The sequence below is a fragment of the Coccinella septempunctata genome, chromosome 8 (genome assembly GCF_907165205.1).
Source record: "Coccinella septempunctata chromosome 8, icCocSept1.1, whole genome shotgun sequence".
NCBI lineage: Eukaryota > Metazoa > Arthropoda > Insecta > Coleoptera > Coccinellidae > Coccinella > Coccinella septempunctata.
Window position 1 is genome coordinate 32,852,572 of NC_058196.1, and position 23,494 is coordinate 32,876,065.

The 23,494-nt window shown below is 37.5% G+C and overlaps 1 protein-coding gene across 2 annotated transcripts in view; it reads left to right on the plus strand.

Moving 5' to 3' along the window:
- The first annotated feature begins 2,658 nt into the window (after positions 1-2,658).
- The window catches only part of LOC123318830 (tachykinin-like peptides receptor 86C), a 37,084-nt gene continuing 16,248 nt past the window's right edge, over positions 2,659-23,494 (plus strand). The window contains exons 1-4 of one of the 2 annotated variants that reach the window (XM_044905579.1): positions 2,659-2,780; positions 13,875-14,097; positions 16,093-16,204; positions 17,021-17,122. In XM_044905579.1, coding sequence (XP_044761514.1) covers positions 2,778-2,780; positions 13,875-14,097; positions 16,093-16,204; positions 17,021-17,122 — 440 coding nt within the window. In that variant the 5' untranslated portion in view covers positions 2,659-2,777. Of the gene's footprint in view, positions 2,781-7,087; positions 7,303-13,874; positions 14,098-16,092; positions 16,205-17,020; positions 17,123-23,494 lie in introns of those variants that run through there. The other variant, XM_044905578.1, reaches the window with a different exon arrangement.

A 23,494-nucleotide genomic window follows, 5' to 3' on the forward strand; every position in this document is an offset into this window, starting at 1 on the left:
GATTCAACAGGGCTGTTTTAATGGGGATTTGTGAGTTTGAAAAAATAATCCCCCGAAGTTTTCATTCAGACTGAGTTTCGAATCATATACGTGCCAATATTTCACCATAAACACTGCTCCAAAATTGGAGTGGATAAATATTTCATCATCAACGTTGTTCTCATAAGACTTTGTTTCCATTTATGGTCTTCAATTTGCAAGTGACGACAATTTCAAAAGTTTTAAAGAAAATTTTCTACCAAGAGCCTTACTAAATTAATATCAGAATATTCCTCTAAAGGATTCATTCATTTTTTCAAGGAGACATAAAATTTTACCTGGAGAAGCTTCTTTATGTTCTCACAATGCTCCTTTTTACAAGGAAATTTCGATAACGGAACCCATAAAGTCCTAATTAGGTAGATTCTTAAATCCTTAATTTCGCATCTAATTTTTTAAAATTTCGTTTGATTTGATTCAACCATGCAGCGAAACCTGACATCTTATTGTTCCTCCTTCGAGAAAAGATGAACACAATGAAAAGAATCAATTCACTTTCAATTCTTCGGAAAACTTATAAAATACACGAGGAAGAGGTAGACCACCACTGAAACCAATAATTCCCCTTGGCAAGTTATATTGCCCGTGAAATGGTATAACTTTCAAGCGTCAACAAACTTCATTATTCTCAAGAGAGATGGAGTGTGTTAAGTTTTCATAAGAACAAACATCTGAATTCATTGGAGTAATCGGATTAGTTGGTACCCATTATGAGAGATTGTCAGGGTAGACTCTCTCTCTAAACGATGACCTGTGGCAGGCAACACTGTCTGAAGAAAACCCTTAAACACCCTGGTCAAGATTTGTTTTAGAGGCTCAGCTCACACTATTTTTGGACAAGAAATCACCACACAAAGTTCTTTCGCAACTATTCATTCAAAACCGGTATTTTTTCTTTGTACCGAGCAGCTCCATCTCTTACAATACACGACAGTCACAGAAGAAAGCCTAGACAAGTTCCATGCATAACAAAATATTGCGTTACCATAGCAACGAACAATAACTCATTAGAAGTGTCAGTGTGAAGTTTGAGGTCAAAAAGTAAACCAGAGTTACGCAATGAATTAAAACAGAGAAGATGTCCACCGATATTGTGAATATCGAAGAATTGGAGTATCTAGCCATCATCAAGTACCTGTATTTAAGAGGGTTAAGAGGTAAACAGATTTACGAAGATATGCTTAATACCCTCGGTGATCAATGTCCTTCGTATGCGACCGTGAAAAATTGGACTGCAAGCTTCAACACAGATGAATTTTTCATTGAAGATGATGACCGATCGGGAAGGCCAGTTTCTGTGTCAGTCCACGAAAATATCGATGCAGTTCATGACATGATTTTATCAGACCGTCGAATTGGGCTAAAACGGATATCTGAAGCACTGAATATTTCATAGGAACGCGTTCATCATGTAGTTCACGTCCATTTGGACTTGAGAAAAATTGCTGCAAAATGGATCCCCAAATGTTTGAATGTTGACCAAAAGCGTGCAAGGGTAAAAGCATCTCGTTCGATCTGTGCTCGATTTGAAACGATGTAGACTTCTTAAACCGAATTGTTACTATGGATGATACTTGGTTACATTTCTACGATCCAGAAACAAAGCAACAATCGATGGAATGGCGCTACTCTGGTTCTCCAAGACCTAAGAAGTTTCGTGTCCAAAAATCTGCTGGAAAAGTTCTTGCTTCAGTTTTTTGGGATTGCCATGGAGTAATCATGATTGATTTTTTGGATAAGGGTAGAACAATAACCGGAGATAACTCTTCGACATTACTGACCACTCTACGGGGAAAAATTAAAGAGAAGACGCGGAAAGCTATCCGAAGGTGTTTTGTTTTTGCAGGACAACACAGCTGCACACAAATCACATGTTGCCATGCAAAAAATTCGTGATTTAAGGTTTGAATTATTAGAACACCCTCCCTTATTCACCAGATTTGGCTCCATCCGACTATCATCTCTTTCCTCAACTGAAAAAAAGTTAAAAAGGTCGTAAATTTTCTTCCAACGAAGAGGTTACAAGAGCTGTGGAGGTCTGGTTTGCAGATCAAGAAGAAACATTTTTTTTTGAAAGATCTAGGGACGTTGCAGGTTCACTGTAATAAATGTATCCAATTAAGAGGAGAATATGTTGAGTAATAAAATATTTTGACAGAGAAAAATTGTAATGCTCCAAATCAAAAGCACATCTTGTTGTATTCAAGTAAACCGACAACTCCAAATTGAATACCAATCTTCTGATAAGAAACACGCAAAGGGTTTCTCTCTCATGATCGACTCCATGAGGCATTCGCTCAAGAATCTACCCCCTCAACGTCAGTCCATCACCGAAAGGGCAACATTGTGGCATCAAAACATCCCATAACTTACCCAAGACACCAACGACAGCTAACTCATTTTGATCAGGAAACGTTACCAATTTGACAGGAGGAAACTTTACGTCCGCTATGTTTTTCCGTCCATCTTTACGCGTCGTCTTCGAATCCTGAACGTCGCGACGCCAGTATCGGGAATACGACGCTGGCGTAAACAATACCGAAGGTCCGAGGTGTGATGGATAACCCGCCATCTGTTGCGTCTTCTTTATCTAGGGTAGTTTGTTGAATAAATGTGTATTTTTGTTTCTTTTCCTCTTCGTGATGGAGGCTCATGGTTTGGTACATTTAGAACGTCAGTTTTTCTGTCGTTTTCTTGAGGCTTAACCTAGTTTCGAAGGTGCTAATTTTTCATTTGGGATGGTGAGTTTAGATGTTCATAAAATGAATATTTTACCAACTGACAACTAGATTCATTGAGAGAGCTGATCCTTTCATTTCAAATAACGTTTCTTTATCTCTCTGAAGAAGATTTGAGAAATGTTTGGAGCAAAGAGGAAGACATTTCCAGGTTTTTGTACTTTGTACATATAAAGTCTTTGGCTCGTAGAAATCTTTTAACAGTTGATTCTTGAGGTCAAAAGAAACACTTTTTTCCTATACCATTTTTTCCGAATCGGCTCGGTTTAAAAGATACAGGCTGTTGAAAAACCATTAAAAAATTTTTATTTTAGTTATATCTCACGAACGGTTTGATCGAATTGAATGAATTTCGGAATATAGTTTTTCATTCATTTGATGAATCTTTTTCGAACACAAGATATAACCCACGTCTTCCAGTGTCCTCATTATGACCATTACGTACCATAAAAATACCAAAAATTCAAAGAACCCAACTTTTGAAACTAAATTGGGTAGTTTGGATGAATACAACAAAGATCCATAGATGTGAAGTGTCACAGATTTAGCTAGTTATTCTGAAGAAAATTTTGTTTCCCCAGGGGTAGTATAGCTCATTATGAAAACCTAAAGTTGCTATATCTTTTTATCAGAGCCGAATCGGAAAAAATAGTATGGGAAAAAAGTGTTTCTTTTGACTTCAAGAACCTACTGTTGAAATATTTGTACGAGTGATGTAAGTATTTGCACTTCTGTAAATCAATGTTAATTAGTGGACATTGTTTTGGGTATTAATTTACCTGTATACGTTCTTGTTATGAATAAATAAATAAATAAATAAATGAGTTAAAGACGCACCCTGTTTAAAAACGGATTCACATTGAAACAGACAAGAACAAGTCAATATATTCGGTTGGAATTTTCCTCCCGTGTAGGAATAAGAAGCGTTTCTGAGAAAATTTGAAAGGGCTAAATTCCAGGTAGCAAACAAAAACTGACTGTTCGTCAATAAGCCGTTTAAAATCAATATTTGTACAGTCCCAATCTAATTCCTTTTCTGGGAGTTCGAACGATATGAAAACTTCATGTAGGTAGCAATTTCATCAGTTTCCACGCAGACGTTTCATTTAGTGCTTAAAATAGTTGTTTATAATCCACTCAACGAATAATTTTTATTATATATGGCTCGTTCGTTACTTCCACCGTAGATTATTAACTAATTTCTTTTATTATTCCAGATCACGCAACGTTTAATTTATCCTAATTGATTATCAACAGAGTAACGTTAGGCTCAAAAAGATGTCTGCAATGTTAAACGGCAAAAAAGTAATTTACTAGTTCAGGGATGTACAAATCCATATCGATGGGTGATCGATAACCATAACCCACCCTTGGAAACCCTCCGACGTATTTCCCACAGTTATTTCTGAAGACCGCTAAGTTTATTTCCCTGTAATAATTAAATACTTGAGATGAAATGTGGAAAGTTCACGAAAATCAGCGCGTTCGTAAAAACTTATACGTAGAAAGGCAGTTTCGGTAACTTTTCGAACTGATTGACGCGTTGAAAGCCAATTTAACAACCTTTCATCTTTCCGTGGCAAACTTAGTCCAACATGGCGTCGGCTAAGAAAGTTGTGGCGGCAAAATAAGCGTGGGAACTTTTGAGGTTAGGGATTCGTTGACAGTTCATCCCACCACTTGTCACTGACATAATGAACGTTCGAAGAAATTCAACTTAAAAGAGGAAGAACCTCATCAAATGTGTAATATTGCTTGAAATGAAAGACTGTCGAACTTTTTCAATATATTTGTTTATTTTCCTCACAATATAACATATTCCAACATGACATGATTCTTCAATTAACGTCTTCAACATGTGCTCTCTGCTCATAGACCTGTCACTTGACCATTCAATTAATTCTTAGAGTAATTTAGTGAGAATGCCCACAATATTAACAATATTTTCTCACCTTGAACATTTTACACAATGCAAGTGAAAGATGCAGTGAATTGAACCAGGAAAAAAAGTATCAGAAGCTCTCATCTCATCGATTCAAAGACGATATAAGAGTGGCGAAGAAAACTCAATAAAACAGACAAGAATGTCCAAATCTGCTACGTCTGAAAGGACGAAAGAAATGAGGGACAAACACACTTTCCAGAAAAGAAATCTTTCAGTGGTGAAGCATCTACAAGGGAAGGTTTCAAAGAAAGAACGTTTTTCGAACAGACTTGCAAGTCTTGTGAAAATAGCATGATTAATTCGCTCTCTGTTCAACTCATGAATATTCCTAGTGAAGAATTCGCAAATTCATTAAAGTCCATTGTGATTTTCGCATTTCCCATGCGGCTACTCTTAATCAAGTGGCCAGGATTGAATCGTTTCTACAAATAAAACCCTTACAAAATTATAATTTCCATTAATATTGATGAGAGTATCGTGTGGAGTTAGAAATTTGTTGTGTCCGGACATTTCACGAGAAATACGAGGGTTGTTCTCATTCATAGGTTATTGAATTTTTAAAAGAATTCTTACATATATTTACCAAACAACACTCAAATATAAAGTGACTTAGAAAACAGAACATGTATCAATGAACTTACGACAACAATTAGGTTAGGTTACGAGGATATGTTGAAAAATACTCAGCCAACTATAGAACCAAACAAAATTTCAATGTCAAAATATTTTATTACTCAACATATTCTCCTCTTGATTGGATACATTTATTACAGCAAACCTGCAACGTCTCTAGACCTTTCAAAGACAATGTTTCTCCTTGCTCTGCAAACCAGACCTCCACAGCTTTTATTACCTCTTCGTTGGAAGAAAATTTACGACCTTTTAAACTTTTTTTTAGTTGAGGAAAGAGATGATAGTCGGATGGAGCTAAATCTGGTGAATAAGAAGGGTGTTCTAGTAATTCAAACCCTAAACCACGAATTTCTTGCATGGCAACATTAGATTTGTGTGCAGGGGCGTTGTCCTGCAAAAACAAAACACCTTTGGATAGCTTTCCGCGTCTTTTCTCTTTAATTTCATCCCGTAGAGTGGTCAGTTATGTCGAATAGTAACCTCCGACCTCCGATTATTGTTCTACCCTTATCCAAAAAATCAATCATAATTACTCCATGGCAATCCCAGAAAACTGAAGCAAGAACTTTTCCAGCAGATTTTTGGACACGAAACTTCTTAGGTCTTGAAAAACCAGAGTGTCGCCATTCCATCGATTGTTGCTTTGTTTCTGGATCGTAGAAATGTACCAAAGTCTCATCCATAGTAACAATTCGGTTTGAGAAGTCTACATCGTTTTCAAATCGAGCACAGATCGAAAGCTATGCTTCTACCCTTGCACGCTTTTGGTCAACATTCAAACATTTGGGGATCCATTTTGCAGCAATTTTTCTCATGTCCAAATGGACTGAACTATATGATGAACGCGTTCGTATGAAATATTCAGTGCTTCTAATATCCGTTTTAGCCCAATTCGACGGTCTGATAAAACCATGTCATGAACTGCATCGATATTTTCGAGGACTGACACAGAAACTGGCCTTCCCGATTGGTCATCATCTTCAATGGAAAATTTACCTCTCTTGAAGCTTGCAGTCCAATTCTTCACGGTCGCATACGAAGGACATTGATCACCAAGGGTATCAAGCATATCTTCGTAAATCTGCATACCTCTTAACCCTTTCAAATACAGGTACTTGATGATGGCTCCATACTCCAATTTTTGGATTTTCACAATTTCCGTGGACATCTTCTTCCTTTTAATTTATTGCGAAACTTTGGTTTACTGTTTTGACCCCAAACTTCACACTGACACTTCTAATGAGTTATTGTTCGTTGCTATGGTAACGCAATAATTTTTCAATGCATAGAACTGGTCTAGGCTATATAGATATCAATACATCCTCGTAGGTAAGTAATGGATGAAATTTGATCAACGTTTTCACCAAGTTGGGTTCTAGCAGAACCAATAAATCATACTCTCCTTCGCATTCAATGGGGCAGATGAGAAAAGCTTTCGTTATAATCATTTCCAGAAGGTATTCGGTAATATAACCTTCGATATTTCCTACCAATATCATTTCATCTGGGAAGGTAGCAGATAAAAACGTCCCATAACTCACTGGTGGAAGCTGCCACAGCAAACTCATTTCAATCAGGAAACGTTACCAATTCGACAACGCGAAACTTGACGTCCTCCCTCATTCATCTGTCCGCGAAACTACCCCTATTTCCGGCGCGTCGTTTCTGAGGAATCCTCCGGTCTTCTTCGACGGCGATGGACGTCGCGACGTCAGTAACACGGCAACGACGCTATCGTTCGGGTCGCGGAGTTGAGCCATGTAAAGGATAACGCGTCAACTGTTGCGTCTTCTTTGTCTACGGGCCTGTTTTCTTTCCGAATTTGTGTTACCCTTTCTTTGAGATGAAGGGATGGTTTGGTATTTCCCTGGATGTAATAGTCCAATATTTGGGCGTTTTGTTTTTAGTTTGAGTTGATTGGAAGCTTGGAAATTTTCGTTTGAAATGGTGAGTCGAGTTTCTTCGTATTCTATGGTGGATTTGTGACAAGGTTTCACTGTTGAATCAACAATATCTGTGTTCATTCACGCTCTGTATTTGTTGACATACGTAAAAGCTTAGGTTCTTGTAGGAGACACGTCTGTGTAACTGTGTTTGTCATTTTTTTGGCTAAATCAAGGTCGTAGATTACGAATTTGCAATTAGATTTCCTCCAAGATCAGTAGTTTTCCAAAAAAATGACCTTTTCTGGAAAATTTCGAAAAATTTAGTCAACTTTGAAGAGCTACAGCAGCTAGAAAAATGGGTTTGGACAGATGCTGATTTTTTACGTATAGATTGATTCTTCGTGAATAATATGGTCCAATTTTCATCAACCTGTAGCGTACAGTTTGGAAGTTATGATTTTTTTCGCGAAGGTCCAAAATTTCGAATTTTCCATCGACCATAACTTGAAAAGTAATTTTTTTTAAAAATATCTGTTTGCATTTTCGTCATCTACGCCCTCGTATTAGGTAAAAGTATCAATTTGGTTTCGATCGGAGTCAAAAATTTTTTTCCGAACAATCGAATTTTTTCCATACATATGTATGGAAAATTTGTCAAAAATTTCATCGTCTCCGATTTCCACCAAAATCGAACTATTTACTAAATTGAGGTCGTAGATTACGAATATGCAAACAGATTTTCTGTATGCGGATTATTTTTTTAGTTATGGTCGACAGAAAATCCGGAATTTTAGACCTTCGCGGAAAAAATCATAAAATCTAAATTGTATGCTATAGTTAAACAAAAATTGAACTTTTTCATTCGCAAAGGATCAATCTATGTGTAGAAGAATCAGTATATGTCCAGTCTAATTTTTCTAGCTGCTGTAGCTCTTCAAAGTTGACCAAATCCCTCCAATTTTTCCACAAAAATTTGTTTTTTTGTTGAACTACTGATCCTTGAAAAAAACTAATCACATATTCGTGATCTACGACCTCGATTTAGTCAAAAAAAAAATGATCCGGGTCGAAAAAGTTTAAAAAAAATTCGATGGGACTTGTAAAAAAAATTTTCAAGTCCCATCGAATTTTTTTTTTCGGTTCAAGCCTTATACTTGGACCCAAAAGAACGTTTTGAAGGATTTTCCAAGATTTGTTTGTCTTCTGGTGAGACACAGAATGCTCTCCTGAAGAGGACAAATAAAAAATTCAGTCATTTGAAATGAAGACGCTGAAGATGCCATTGTGAAGGCGAAACACGTGCGGGAGTTTGCAACAGTCCTCGTAGTGAAAAATCATGTAATTAAGTCTTTTTAGTATTCGGTTAATCAACAATTAGGAACAATTCAGGTGTGCGTGATCTCAAATAATTGAAGTAACTAGTTAATAATTTACTGGGTACAGGCATTATCTGATGGATAATTCAGTAGGGGAATGTTGAAGGAGAGAAAAAGATGTTATTTTCCATTGGAAATTCGAGAAATCGACTTGAAGGGTTATCATAGAATTGTACCACAGTCAAATTGAAACAAACAACATGTCACATTTCTCATTTTATAGATTTAAAATTAGAGTTTCGTAGGGACAATCGTGAATCAAATTACCTGATTGAACCTGTTGATTCATTATACAGGAAGATTCATGGAGAGCCGCCACTATATTCGTGGCCTATGAATAACAATGAGCTCTATTATAGGGTAACCAGCGGTGAAGAAGATTTGAAGGGATTTTAACGCCAAAATGCAAACACAGGGAGATATTCGTTTTCCACAAGCGAATTTATGGGTGAGGATTCAGATTCATGAATATTTTAACGGTTTTCAATGAAATTCGGGATTTTTCCATGATGGCAATGAGCTATATCTGATTGGATTAGCATGAATGATGAGTGGAATTCGCAGGGCTAATACTGGGTGTTTGGTGAGTGACCGTAAGATAAGATAACTCACAGACATTCTGAAAATCTCAATTTTAATGAAAGTTAACTCTACATTGACTTTATAACTTATTTTTTATGTTCTCTCGGGAAGGTTTTGAATGAAACAAGACACATTAAATGGAAGAAAAATTCAGGGTTTCACCGAATCTTATGTGAAAGAAGAGAAATGAACAATTTTCAAAATACTGAAATGCTGATAAGTGATTTAATACTTGGTATTTCCACCCCTTGCGTTAATTATAGCTCGGCAACGACGGTTCATCAAAATGAGTGATCTTAAAATGTTCTGATCTAATCCTTCCCAGATTTCTCCGAGTTGGATTCCTAAGTCATTAAGAGTAGCTGGATGATTTTCTGAACTTCTCAGCCTTCTATTGAGGTTGTCCCAAACCTGCTCAATCGGATTGAGATCTGGACTTCTTGCTGGCCATTCCATTCGAGAGACTTCAACCTCTTCAAGGTACTCCTGAACGATGCGCGCACGATGGGCTCTGGCATTAACGTCCATAAAAATGAAATTTTCACCAATGTATGGGGCAAATAGCACTATATGCTCTTCAAGAATGTTCCTCATATACTTATCAGCATTCATAGCTCCATTATCAACAACCACTAGATCTGTGCGAGCAGTCAAAGATATTCCACCCAATACCATAATCGATCCTCCCCCGAAACCAGTAGTATTCAGGAAATTGCAGTGAGCATATCTTTCATGTGGACGTCTGTATACAAGGGAACGTCGATCACAATGGTAGAGGCAGAATCTAGACTCATATGTGAAGAGAACTTTTTCCCAATCGGCCTCTTCTCAATGGATATGCTCTCTCGCAAAATCCAAACGCGCCCTTCGATGGGCTGGGGTAAGAGCTGGGCCTCTTGCCGCGACACGAGGCCTTAAATCATATTCTCTGAGGCGATTTCTAATTGTCTGAGTGCTAATTTGCACCTCATGAGTTTGCTCAAGCTGAATTTGAAGGAGGCGAGCGGTTGCAAACCGTTGTCTCAACGAAGTAACGTTCCTGAATGGCAGTTGTTACCCGTGGTCTACCCTGTCCTGGTCTTCGGACATTCATATCTGTCTCCCTGAATCGCTGCAACATTCTGGACACACTTGTATAGGGAACTCCAAACCTTTCTGAGTGAATGACCACACTTCTTCTCGCAAAACTATCGCTTAGGCACATTCCTCTTGGGTCAAATTGCGTGTTTCGCGTTGCATAGCGATCGAGTGTAGAACCCAGTCATAATTTACCTGATTGAAAATAAATTTACCTACTTGGTAATATTGTCTCACTCAATAAAACTGTGACATGTCCCATTTGACCTTGGAAGAAATATATTTGTATGAATGTTTAGGAAGATGGTCATATAAAACTGACCAAGACATTTCCTCAATGTCTTGCAGTTTACTCAGCGTCCACCATGAAAGCTTCTAAGGTACTCACAACCTATTTAAAAAAATTTCTTGAACTTACTTCACCAAAGCCAATTCTGGAAGGTTCCAAGTTGGCCCAACCTAACCTCACCCCAATATCCTGCTATAAAATTGTCCCGATTCCTCCTATAACCCCACTATTTCCTGATTAGGCCAATCTCCTGGATAGATAACAATTGTAGTTTTTCCCTGAGGTCCGATGAAACTTTCGACGGAATGAAAAAATACGACTTCCTATATTGTGTCGAATGGGATGGTGGGAACATCCTGAAATGTCCTTAAGGATACCCTACTTCCTCAGACGCGGCGTTTGATGACCCTACGAATGTCCATGGGACATGGGGAAGGCTAAATTGGTTGTAGTCATACAATGGATGCTGGAATTGGATTGTTTGTTCTCTCCAGCAATTGTTGGAGTTCGTTTGCTCTTATATGAATATAATTACTGAAGGGTGACATCGTTTCGAGGGCTAATTAGTTTTATTCTTTGGAATTCTTCATGATGAACTTTCGAAAAAGGTTGTGGTTGAGTTTACCATGCAAAAAGTTAGTCGTTATAGTTTCCAAACGAATGATTCTTAGGGATGAATTGAAAACTTTGAAATTCCTAGATTTATTGGTGAAAATTCATTCCCCCACCCCGTATATAAGAGGAGCCTGGCAAAGAGCTTTTCCAATTTCAACATATAAAGAGTTCACTCATCCGAATTCATCAGATTATCTACTCCTGATTTTCTGGCAAAACTGCAGTGTGAGCATTAGACGAAATGAACTTCCTTTATTGGCATCCTACAAAGGTCTCGGACTCTATTTTAAAAGTACTGCATCATTTCTTTCCCATCGATGTCAATTTAAAATCGCGACGTATTGTGAAACGATCAAAGAATAAATTGGATGAGTTTTTGGGAGTAGGAAACTTAATATTCTTTTCATATCTCATCGGTTATCTTGATTCGTTTTTCAGATCAGAGTTCAGACAACTCCAGTGAACCTGAAATGGAGTTGAGGGAATTGACTGAAATGCTTCCCATTTGGGGTGTTTTCATTGAGGAAAACTGACGTGAAAAGCAGTGGTGTGAGTCGATAGATACCAAAACAAAAACCGTGAATTCCAATAAAATTCCATCTCCGGAATTGATGTTTAATATTGGAAGTTATCAAACACAACACAAGCGTATAATAACCATTATAATGGAATGAATATGCTCTGTTTTAATTCGAATACAGTAAACTAGATTAGTGGATGAAACTCCATCATACTCAAAAAAAATTTTGAGCTTTTGTTATCTCTCATCCAAAACAGGAGTTCGTTTCATTCTAAATGCCTTCTAAAGTCCCTACGTGGTAATTGCATCTCCAATCTGGATTCTGAATGTTTACACCTACCACGTAATCCAATTCTACTCTAAATCCACCTCCTACAAACATGAAAATTCAATAAATCATTTTCAACCGCCGCATTGTGAGCTGTCCAATCTGCTTCCGAAGTTTTATGAATTGATATCGCGCCATCAGAGTTGTTGGATTTCGAATATCCTAAATGGATTTCACATATCGCTTTCGCATTACCGTAATCGGAATTTATCGATTCCATGGAATTTTCATGAGATCGCGTTCATTGTTTTAAAGAACATTTCGATATTTGTCGATGCAAAGAAGAATAGAGGGAGTGTACTGAGAGATTCATCGACAGGCGCGCCACCTATTGCCAGGTAGACGCATGTCCTACCTATGCCTGCCTACTGTAGTTCCCTGTCAAATGCCACTCTCCAATTTGGAGTTATATTTTCGATTGAAACGATTTTGAAAAATAAAGATTTGAAGACGTATTTTCAACCAGAAAATTAAACGCTGGTTTAAATGAAATAAATAAAGTCTCCAAGTACACATTATAACAGGAAATAACCTTATCTTCTCATGATTACCATTATTTCTGTTCTTGAATCCTCGAATAATACGAGATTTTCCATTTCAACCCTTTTCCAAATGCATCAAACGAAAAGTTCGCCTCAGATGTATCATCCTCATTATCTATTCCTCCTATCAAAACTCTGAAATCCAGCATACCCTCAGTCTGTTTGTGCGCCATTCGGAATTCACAGAAGGTTTTCACAAGATGTTTTTTATCAGATCGTTAGACGTTAACCTAACCTAACCTTATGCATGGTAACCTTTGATACTGCTGCTCTTTTCTACATGTAGTTTGATTCTATCGTTTATTTCCTTTTCCAAACAAATTGTTCCTCGTGACCGTGAATCTATCTCTATGATTCAATTTCATGTACATATTTAAAATTATCTACAGGATGAAGTGGGGTATTATATGCCTCAAGTTTTCAACAGTGAAAATTTTCTGTTGAAGGCATCGATTGTTTATAAGCATATAGTGAAATCTGTCTACTCTAACAATAGACAGAGTGCTCTACTTTCATCAAATTTTTCTATTACATAAAACCTTCTTGTGCCAGATAAGTCAATAAAATTTGAATTTGAAACACTACTCAGCAAATTGCACTGCAGAGTACTCTTTTTTTGGTTTATTCCATTGGAAAAAGAATTTACGAACGATATAACTATATTTAGCAGAAAATATTCCATGAATCGAATTGTCTCTAAGTGAAACTTTCATTGGAATATGCCGAACCAGTGGACAGATAAATTGTGAAGAAATACCCCGCTTTGTTCCCACTCAGGCAAATTAATTTTGAAGTGGATCAATTAGGAAGAAACCCGACAGTCTCCCATCTGAAATAATTCATTAAGCCGACTCAAAAATTAAATGCCTGAAACTATCGATTTTCTCCAGCGAAACGTGGAAGTCAGCGGAGTAAGCTGCCTGCTTCTTCATGAATTATTATCCACTTCCAAAACTTTTCCTCATTCACAATTTCACATGCCGTTCATTCTGGACTTTATCGCCTGAAAAAACTGGTATTTTTAGGTCACAATTTATTTATTTAAGGGATTGTGGGTAAAGGAAAAGAGGATCGTGAAATTTTTAAAACGTTTAGGTCATTCATGCAAAGAAAATTATGCCATCTACACCTCACTTATCAAATGACGAATCTACCAATTCTATGATCCACTTAGACAACGATCCTTTTTTTATTCGATCTTAAATCACTTAACCAACTCTCGAGTCAGCTAATCTAACAATTAATGGAGTGTCGGATAGCTAATCTACTAAAAAGAAGAATATCCTTTTTTGTTTCTCTTCTAGGACCTGAGATCGAACGAAACATTCGAAGGAATCGACTATGGACCCCTTCAAACGTTACCTCCTCCGACCCTGTCAACCTCGATGCCAACCCTGGCAACTATCATTACCACTGCCGACAATAGTGGTATGCCATGGTGGGTAAAGTGTGCCTGGACATCGGTTTTTGCCATCATGATCACAGTGGCCTGTGGTGGAAATTGCATAGTTATCTGGATTGTTGTAGGTGAGTTAAATATCTTTTTGAGTTCTGGTTTCTAACCTTACATCTTGAATCTAGTGTACCAAGAGTAAAACTAAGAGTTTTGAAGAAATATACTCCCATAAAAGGTGCAATACAATCATGAAATCACTCCTGTAGAAGAGAAGCTGTCAGCTAACTTCAATATTCAGATAAAAGAACTGAAGGACACTGTTGGATAGCAGATCTAACAGAAAGTCGACTCTATCAGATCTTACTCGAAGTAATCTATTAACTAATCAGTTTTCTGTGGCCTACCACTAAGACTCTGCTCTACCAACAAACCATCGATCTCTTGAAGTACTCATGGAGCTCTGTAGCTTACCCATGAGAGAAATCGATCTACCCTAGCTTCCACATACATCAAAATAATGTCTAACTAGCCTAACTCAAGGAACAATCTGGAAGACTTTCGTTTTCTTAGGGAAACCGAGAGTTTAGGATGTTGCCAGATGATGCCCAAATTCAAACAATTCCCCAAACACGTCTAGTGCCCCATGCTAAGTCGTAATTCAGATTCGGCGTCAGCAGAACCGCCATATCTGACAGCACACTCAAAATCAATGGGTTCTTCGAACAAAGTGCCAGGTCTGCGTAAATCGTGACAGCAACTCATCTACAGGATCCTGTCTTACCCCTAATGAGGGAGGTCGAACGCAAACAGAGCTATCAGCTATTATCGACGTAACTCATTAAGAAGCGCCCCTTGAAGGCAGCAAATTAAATACAAATTTAGAGAAGCGTTGTTTGTACGTTTGTGTTTAAACTTGGTTCGAACTAATTGAAGGCATCCCAGTTATCGATCAGCTGAGGCAGATTGAAAATGTTGACAGAGAGCATCGAGGACACAAAGTGCATAGATACTGAAGTAATTAGGGTTAAACCTACATGAGTTTAGGTTGGCAGATATAGTACTTAAGCCTGTATATATTCTCGAGGTATCAAACTGCGTCCATATCAAGCCCTTCCATGTGTCCAAAGCCCTACTTAATACTGGTGAGAGTCAGGTGTTGTGTGTGCCTTGAAATAATAAAAGTCAGCTTTGGAGAACATTGGCCAAATACCAGTATCTATAGAATTTTCACTGTATGGTCAATGACGAACTAAAATGGATGGAATTGGCTGTTTTATTCGAAAATGGGAATACTTCTGGGATGTTCATGTTTCCCTTCGACCCTAGCTGGCCGTGGCGTTCGTTTTAAATATGCATGCAACGAGTAATGGCGCTTAAAAGTTTCCTGGAATTCGGATTAAAAGGACGCTTGCTCGTTCATCCTAGTTTTCATCGCGAGTATGGGACTTATGAGAATTTCTCGCATACATATGCATCATCGACATCGTCTCATTGTTGTAAAACGTCGGTCGAAAAATGTGAAGCAGCTACTGGTCGAATTCGGGGTCGTTGAGGCCAATTACAGATGCGAACTTTCGTCCTCTATTGATCACGATTGCTTTTGTGTGAATTGAGATTTGTTCGGTCCTATGGGTACGTGATTTCTGTGTGGAATTGCGAGACTCGATGAGTCGTAGTTCTGTTGAAAGAATAATAAAGTCTGGATGTTTTTTCGTCGACGTATTGGCGTTTCAAGTTAGAAGCCACCTGGTGGCGAAGTTTAAAAACGCGATAGTTGGGTAGTAATATTGATATCAATGAATTATCGTTAAACCTTAACATTGTTTGCCACATTTAATGTACGAAAAACTGAAAAGTACGTAAATTTACTCGACGTGATTGACTCAGCCATTCCCAGAAGCCTCCCCGAACCCAGATAACAAGAATGGAGTCCGTCGATGCTCCACAACAAACGTATCGAATACCTAATCGAAAAAATCGCAAACCCAGTCCTTTTACTGCAGAATTCTCCGTCAAATTGGAACAGAAAAAGATAGGGTGACACAAATACGACTGACTGAAAGATCTGATTTTTACGATCTTTGAAGTGTAACCGGATAAGATATTCTCATCTGTTTCTCTTTCAGCGCACCGAAGGATGAGGACTGTCACCAACTACTTCCTCGTGAATCTGAGCACAGCCGATCTATTGCTCACCCTCCTGAACTGCAGCTTCAACTTCAGCTATATGATTCAAAGGTGAGAGACCTCTAATTTTCCGGTGGAACAAAGGTGGGATTGATAGGGATGCTCTGTATCGGTTTCGGTTCGAATCGAGCTAATTGGAGAAGGCAGTTTGGGGTTTAGACGAATAGATTTTATGGTTGCCATGACTGTCATGTTTGACGTTCCCGTGGGGTTAGAAGTGTAGATGGAGGCGTTGATAAATTCTAAACGATATGCTGCTAAAACATTTTTTTGTTGAGAATGGTTCAGTTACATTCAGTTATTTTTCAATTGGGACTTAATATATGTCTGTTTCTTTCGAGATACTCACACATCTTCGTGAGCTGTAAAAAAGAGATGTAAAATTGGCAGTTTGATTACGATAGATGAGTTTGTCTATGATAATTATGTCTATTGCAGAAGCATTGTAGTGCAAACATATTCGATTTGCAATTCCTTTCAGTTTTGAAAGTTTAAATCAATGATTGAACGAAATTCTTACCCCCGGTTTCATAAAGCTCGATCGGGGAATCAACGCTTGATTGACAGATAAACGTCAATTTGTTTTCAATCAATAATTCAGCCATAAGAATTCGGAATTCAATTCTCGAATCAAATTATGATCTATATACATCTATTCAATGATTCTAAATTGCTTCTTGTTCAATATATATAGGAATGAAAAAGTTTTAGTGAGTTCGTTTTTGAAATCCAGTGACTGTCAAATCGTTGATCGGGCAGTAAGAGTTTTATGAAACCCGCTGTAAGTCTTTTTACCTAATCGTGGTTTGTTTTTCAAGATCTGATACAAACTGACATATCAGCTGAATCTACTCTTCTTTTTTTCAGACACTGGCCTTTTGGAAGTGTGTACTGTTCCATCAGCAATTTTATTGCCAATGCCACTGTCGCAGCAAGTGTTTTCACCCTCACTGGAATTTCCTGCGATAGGTAAGCGAATAAAAACTGTATACAATTGACAGGTATACAGGGTGAGTCTTTGACTCGTACAAATATTTCAACGGTATATTCTTGGCGTCAAAAGACACACTTTTCTTCTATCCCATTTTTCGGGATTCGGCCCTGATAAAAAGATATAGCCGTTTCAAGTTTTCTTAATGTGCTAAGCCACCCCTGGCGTTTTCTTAATGTGCTATGCTACCCCTGGAGAAACAGAATTCCCTTTAGAATAACAAGCTAAATATGTGACACTACACATCTGTGGATCTTTTAAACAGAGTTGCATTCAGCCAAAGTACCAAATTTTTCAAATGTCACAGATGCTTTTTGATTTTTGAACATCAAATTACTCGAGAACGGCGCATTATACGAGAAAATATAAAGAACATTTTTATTTTACATTCAAATATTCTCTATGTAACGTCCAACTTAGTTTCAAGTGTTGGGTTCTCTGAATTTTTGGTGTTTTTATGGTACGTAATGGTCATTATGAGGACCCATGAAGACGTGGATGATATCTTGTGTTCGCAAAAGATTCATCGAATAAATGAAAAACTATATTCCGAAATTCATTTCATTCGATAAAACCGTTTGTGAGATAGAACTAAAAATAATTTTTTTAAGGTTTTTCAACATCCTGTATCTTTTAAACCGAGCCGATTCGGGAAAAATGGTATAGGAAAAAAGTGTTTCTTTTCACCTCAAGAATCTACTGTTAAAATATTTGTACGAGTCTCGCTCATTTAATGATTTTCGATATCATCCTGTAAAACTTCAATCAATTGCTCTTCGTGTATTTGTGTTCTAAAAACCCACGGCAATAAATTCTTAGCCCCAACCGATACCCTGCATTATTACAAATTCCAACGGAAAATTTCGTTCCCGATTGTTTCAAAAGATTCATAAGCTAAAATGATGAATAGAAATATTTTTCCCTCTACGCCCACATCTTTCAATAGCAGTATTGTTTCAGTAAACATCGATTGTAGATTTAGGTCGAAAAATAACCCTCAGTCTTTTCTGAAATGAAACAACGCTGGATACAATAACGTTTTGTCGGTCATTACGTTCAGAAAAATAATTGCTGCTTACTGATGGATCTGGAGAAAATAGAGAGTTTAAGGGTCACGATATTCGAATATTTACGTGAAATTCGATACGAATACTGCTTTGGCATTAAGCACCCTCATATTCAATCCCACGCTGAGTCAATTGAATGAGCGAGTCCTGTATAAACCTTACATATATGTTTACGGATAAAACAAATAAGCGGATATTGATCTAGAACATAATGTTTTCATATACAGGGTAGAAGTGATAGAAATGAATCGTTTCACCAAAAATCTAAGCCATATCGTCAGTTCTGGACACTGTAGACTGGTTATCGCGCTCGCCAGATCTAAATCCCAGCGGTTTTTTCCTTGATCTCAATTGGAAACTTTGGAGTATCATAAAGGAGAGGAAAATTCTGTATTGAAGAATTGAGACATCTGATATTATCCATCCTATTATCACACTAGGCAAAACTGTGGGCACATTAAACTAACATTGACCACTTTTATCAACTTCTGTGATTTGATTAGGGAGTTTCAGTTCTACTGGGTCAGTTTTCAAAGGTTAGTCCTTCTCTACAGGGTTAAAACAAATCAGAATAAAATCGTCTGATGCATATTCCAAGGAACTACTGAAATGTGCTAGTAATTTTAGTTCTCATTCAAAAGTCCAGAGGTCTGTCAACGCTTCATTTGCTCTTTTTCTTTAAATCCAAACAAATACACCCCTGGTCACTCTGCAGATACCGAGGTGTATCAGATGAGTATCTGAAATTTAACATTTCACTATCGAAATTCGAATCCATGCTATACCCATTAAAATACGAGATTATTTAGGATCTGGATAAACACAAAACCAATTATCTTCTATTAAAATCCCTCTGGTTTCAGCTAGAGGTCGTATGAGGTTAATAGAAGACGAAATACGTATGCTCCACAAGGGAATTCAATTTTCCGATTAGAAATCTCGCTGTCATACGCTGCTCAACAATTTAAATGGATCACGAATGAATTTCTTTTCATTTCTGAAAACAATATCGTGACCTACGAGGATAAATTGAAAAATTCTTAGCCTACTCTAAATAGAACTAAACATAAAGTGGTTAGTAATGTCGAATACTGAACTCCGGTTATTGTTCTACCCTTATCCAAAAAATCAATCATGATTACTTCATGGCAATCCCAAAACACTGAAGCAAGAACTTTTCCAGCAGATTTTTGGACACGAAACTTCTTAGGTCTTGGAGAACCAGAGTGTCGCCATTCCATCGATTGTTGCTTTGTTTCTGGATCGTAGAAATATACCAAAGTCTCATCCATAGTAACAATTCGGTTTAAGAAGTCTACATCGTTTTCAAATCGAGCACAGATCGAACGCGATGCTTCTACCCTTGCACGCTTTTGGTCAACATTCAAACATTTGGGGATCCATTTTGCAGCAATTTTTCTCATGTCCAAATTGACGTGAACTATATTTCGTATGAAATATTCAGTGCTTCAGATATCCGTTTTAGCCCAATTCGACCATCTGATAAAATCATGTCATGAACGCATCGATATTTTCGGGGACTGACACAGAAACTGGCCTTCCTGATCGGTCATCATCTTCAATGGAAAATTTACCTCTTTTGAAGCTTGCAGTCCAATTTTTCACGGTCTCATACGAAGGACATTGATCACCAAGGGTATTGAGCATATCTTCGTAAATCTGCCCACCTCTTAACCCTTTTAAATACAGGTACTTGATGATGGCTCGATACTCCAATTTTTCGATTTTCACAATTTCGGTGGACATCTTCTTGCTTTTAATTTATTGCGTAACTCTGGTTTACTTTTTTGACCTCAAACTTCACACTGACACTTCTAATGAGTTATTGTTCGTTGCTATGGTAACGCAATACGTTTTCTATGCATGGAATGTGTACTTTTCATGTTTTGGAGAAAGTTTCTTGATGCCCACGAGTTTGATAACTGTTCCTCTGTCTGGATTCATACAAGGAAAAAATCTCGTGATTTGGGTCTTGCTTTGAAGTGAAAAAAGCTGAACTGGGAATAGGACGAGTGGTTTTTTTGACTTACCATAAACTAGTGGGCTTGTAATAGAGAAATAAGTGATTTTTCTGATATAATGTGAGTTCTCCCAGTCAAAATTTGTCTTTCTATTTCAATATAACTCACTTAAACTGAAGAGTCTCGGAGATGAAGTTGTACCATGTCATCAAAGGAATAGGTAGCAGAGACAAAGCATGTTCCTGTTGAATTCTGCGAAGTATACGTTACAGAAATACAAAGATAGTATCTTCGAAGAGGAAACTCAAACGGATATAAAAAGTTCTTTCAACTCGATGATCTTTTAAGTGAATTCCCTCCATTCTCCATTCTGTCCCATACATAATTCAAGAACGTGTATCAAACACCAACAGAGCCAATTCAATATTTGCGCAGCATGAAAGAGTGCTCGTAAAAAGAATTTATCTCCCATTTTACCGAGACTTCATTGTCTCTTCAGTACGGGGGGTCATAACCCTAACTTTCCACGATCTATTCCGAAATTGTGTATTGTTTATAATGCTCTTTTTGCACGTTCCGCAGATTCTTCACACGGATTCTACACTGGACTTATGGGGGTGGTTCAGTGGCGCATAAAAATGCGGAAAATGACATAAAATATTGGACTAACTGAATTGAGGGTAGTGTCACTTTTACGTGGTTTGAAGTTGAATAAGTCAGAGAAGTCTAGGTCTTCTGGATTCTGGCACTCATGATTTCTCTGATTTCCCACTCCTATGTCTTCTGACTTTTCTCACTTCTGAATCATCTGACCTCTTACTTTCCGACAACTGACTCGTCTTGCTCCAGACTGTTCTGGCTTCTGAGCCTTTCAACTTCTGCTGACTTTTTCGGCTTATTCTGGTACTTTCGTGTACCCTTTGACTCCCCTGGCTTCGTCTGACTTTTCTGACTCATTTCTTTTGAATTTCTTCGACTTTGTGTCTTCTGATGTCTTCCTCATATCCCTTGAATTCCTTACCTCTTCTGACTTCTGAATTGTCTGGCTTTTTTGACTCCTACTAGAGCATTTGCTTCTTCTTACATATCTTTTACCTCGTGCATCTATTAACTTTCCTTGCGCTTTCATTCTTCTGTTGGGTTTTGTGTCTTTCCTGGTCCCCTGACTCTTATTTTCAATTTTAGAGATTCCTTCTGACTTTCAGAGTAATTTCTAGGGTAGAAAAGTAGGAATCATATTTTTCTCTTTCGATTTAAAAGATTCAATTCCAGAAATAATTGAGTTAAATAGATGAATAAAGCATCCATTTCTGTGCGATGAGAATCCATCAAATACAATGAATGGTAGTTCATCAGACGCCAGTTTTTGCTGCGATATATTGTAGAAATTGCATCTTTTGTGCACCACACATATCTCTACGACATTTTTCTCACACTAACGTTTCCTTTCTGACCCCTTAACAATGGATAAACGACAACGTAACCCACAACGGAAACATCTGTCAAATCTGCTTTTTAAAACACCGCAAAAGTCTCGCGAACTTTGTGGACGAAAAATGGAAAAAAAGTTTAATGGCTCCAGGGCTAAACGAATCTAATTCCACCGGTGCCGTTAATGAAATCCTACAGCCCCTAGCATCGGGTTCTCTATTGCATCACTCAACTAATTTGAGCGACAAACACAGAATCGAAAAAATGTTGGAAAACACCTTTGTCCTCGTCCCTCTCGGCTTTTACATCAGTTTGCTTTCAAGTAGCAGGTAGTAGGTGATATTTTTTTAATAATTCGAATTAATCTGGACGTTTATCGCGTTTATGGTTAGCTTTGGCGAATTTTTAATTATGCAGGGGTGGGTTAGGGGTTGTTTATGTAATGGCGACGTTATAATGCTCCACAATGTGGTTTGGATCCTGCTCCCATTCGTGGTTTTGGCAAGGCTGTGAGAGCTCGCCGTAATTTTGTGTGTTGAATTAATTCAGAGGAAAGAGCGTCTTATACAGGGTGGGTATTTGACTTGTACGAATATTTCAACAGTGGATTATTGAGGTCAAAAGATGTACTTTTTCCCCTACCAGTTTTTCTGAATCGACTCGGTTTACAAGATACAGGCTGTTGAAAAACCATGAAAAAATGTTATTTTTAGTTCTATTTCACAAACGGTTTTATCGAATGGAATGAATTTCGGAATATAGTTTTTCATTTATTATATGAATCTTTTTCGAACATAAGATATCACCCACGTCTTTCAGTTTTCTCATTATGATCATTAAGTACCATAAAAACACCAAAAATTCAAAGAGCCCAACACTTGAAACTAAGTGGGACGCTATCCAATGAATATTTGAACGTTCTGTAAAATAAAAGTATTCTTCGTATTTTTTCGTATAATGCTCGGTTTTCGAGTAATTTGATGTTCAAAAATTAAAAAATATCTGTGAAATTCGGAAAATTTGGTACTTTGGCTGAATGCAACTCTGTTTAAAAGATCTACAGATGTGTTGTATCACAGATTCAGCTAGTTATTTTGAAGGTAATTCTGTTTTTCCAGGGGTGGCACAGCTCATTATGAAAGCTTAAAATGGCTTCATTTCTTACTAGGGTCGAATCGGAAAAAATGGTATGAAAAAAAGTGTTTTTATTATAACCTCAAGAATCTACTGTTAAAATATTTGTACGAGTCAAAGACTCACCGTGTATACTAAGCACCCATTATTAACAATTTTATTATTTAAAACACTCTTTTGTGAATCTTATCGTAAGAAAAGATGAAAGAATCAATATTGTTGAAATGGAGTACAGATTACTCCTCCAAATGCCAATTGTTGTTGACTAGTTGAAGTCAAGTGGTAGTAGTTAAATCTGGGAGCCATGGATTTGTGTAGGAATCTGCAGAGAAAGTGAGGTTTGGTACAGTCTTCGCTGGATAGGTGGCGTATCGTGATGAAAATTTCTCAAAACGTCGCATCGCCCACATTCCGTTTGGGACTCCATCCTCCGATGGAATATTTTGCGCTGCATTGTACTGATGAGGGACAATGATCTCGTAACTGGTCTACAGTTGTTTTTAGATGTTTTCAGCTTCTCTGGGATTCTCTACTCTCGTTCATGACCAGCTCTCAGATTATTCAACAGAATTGTCTTCTCCACTTTCAATTAATATCCTAGATATTATTTCTAATTATTCTGGTGTTCTGTTGTCTGTGTCACTGAGTACAACTTGCTTTTTCCATTTCATTTTTCGCTTTGAGAGAATTTCCAGAGAATTCGCTGGATACTAAATCAAGAGCACAATGCCATTAC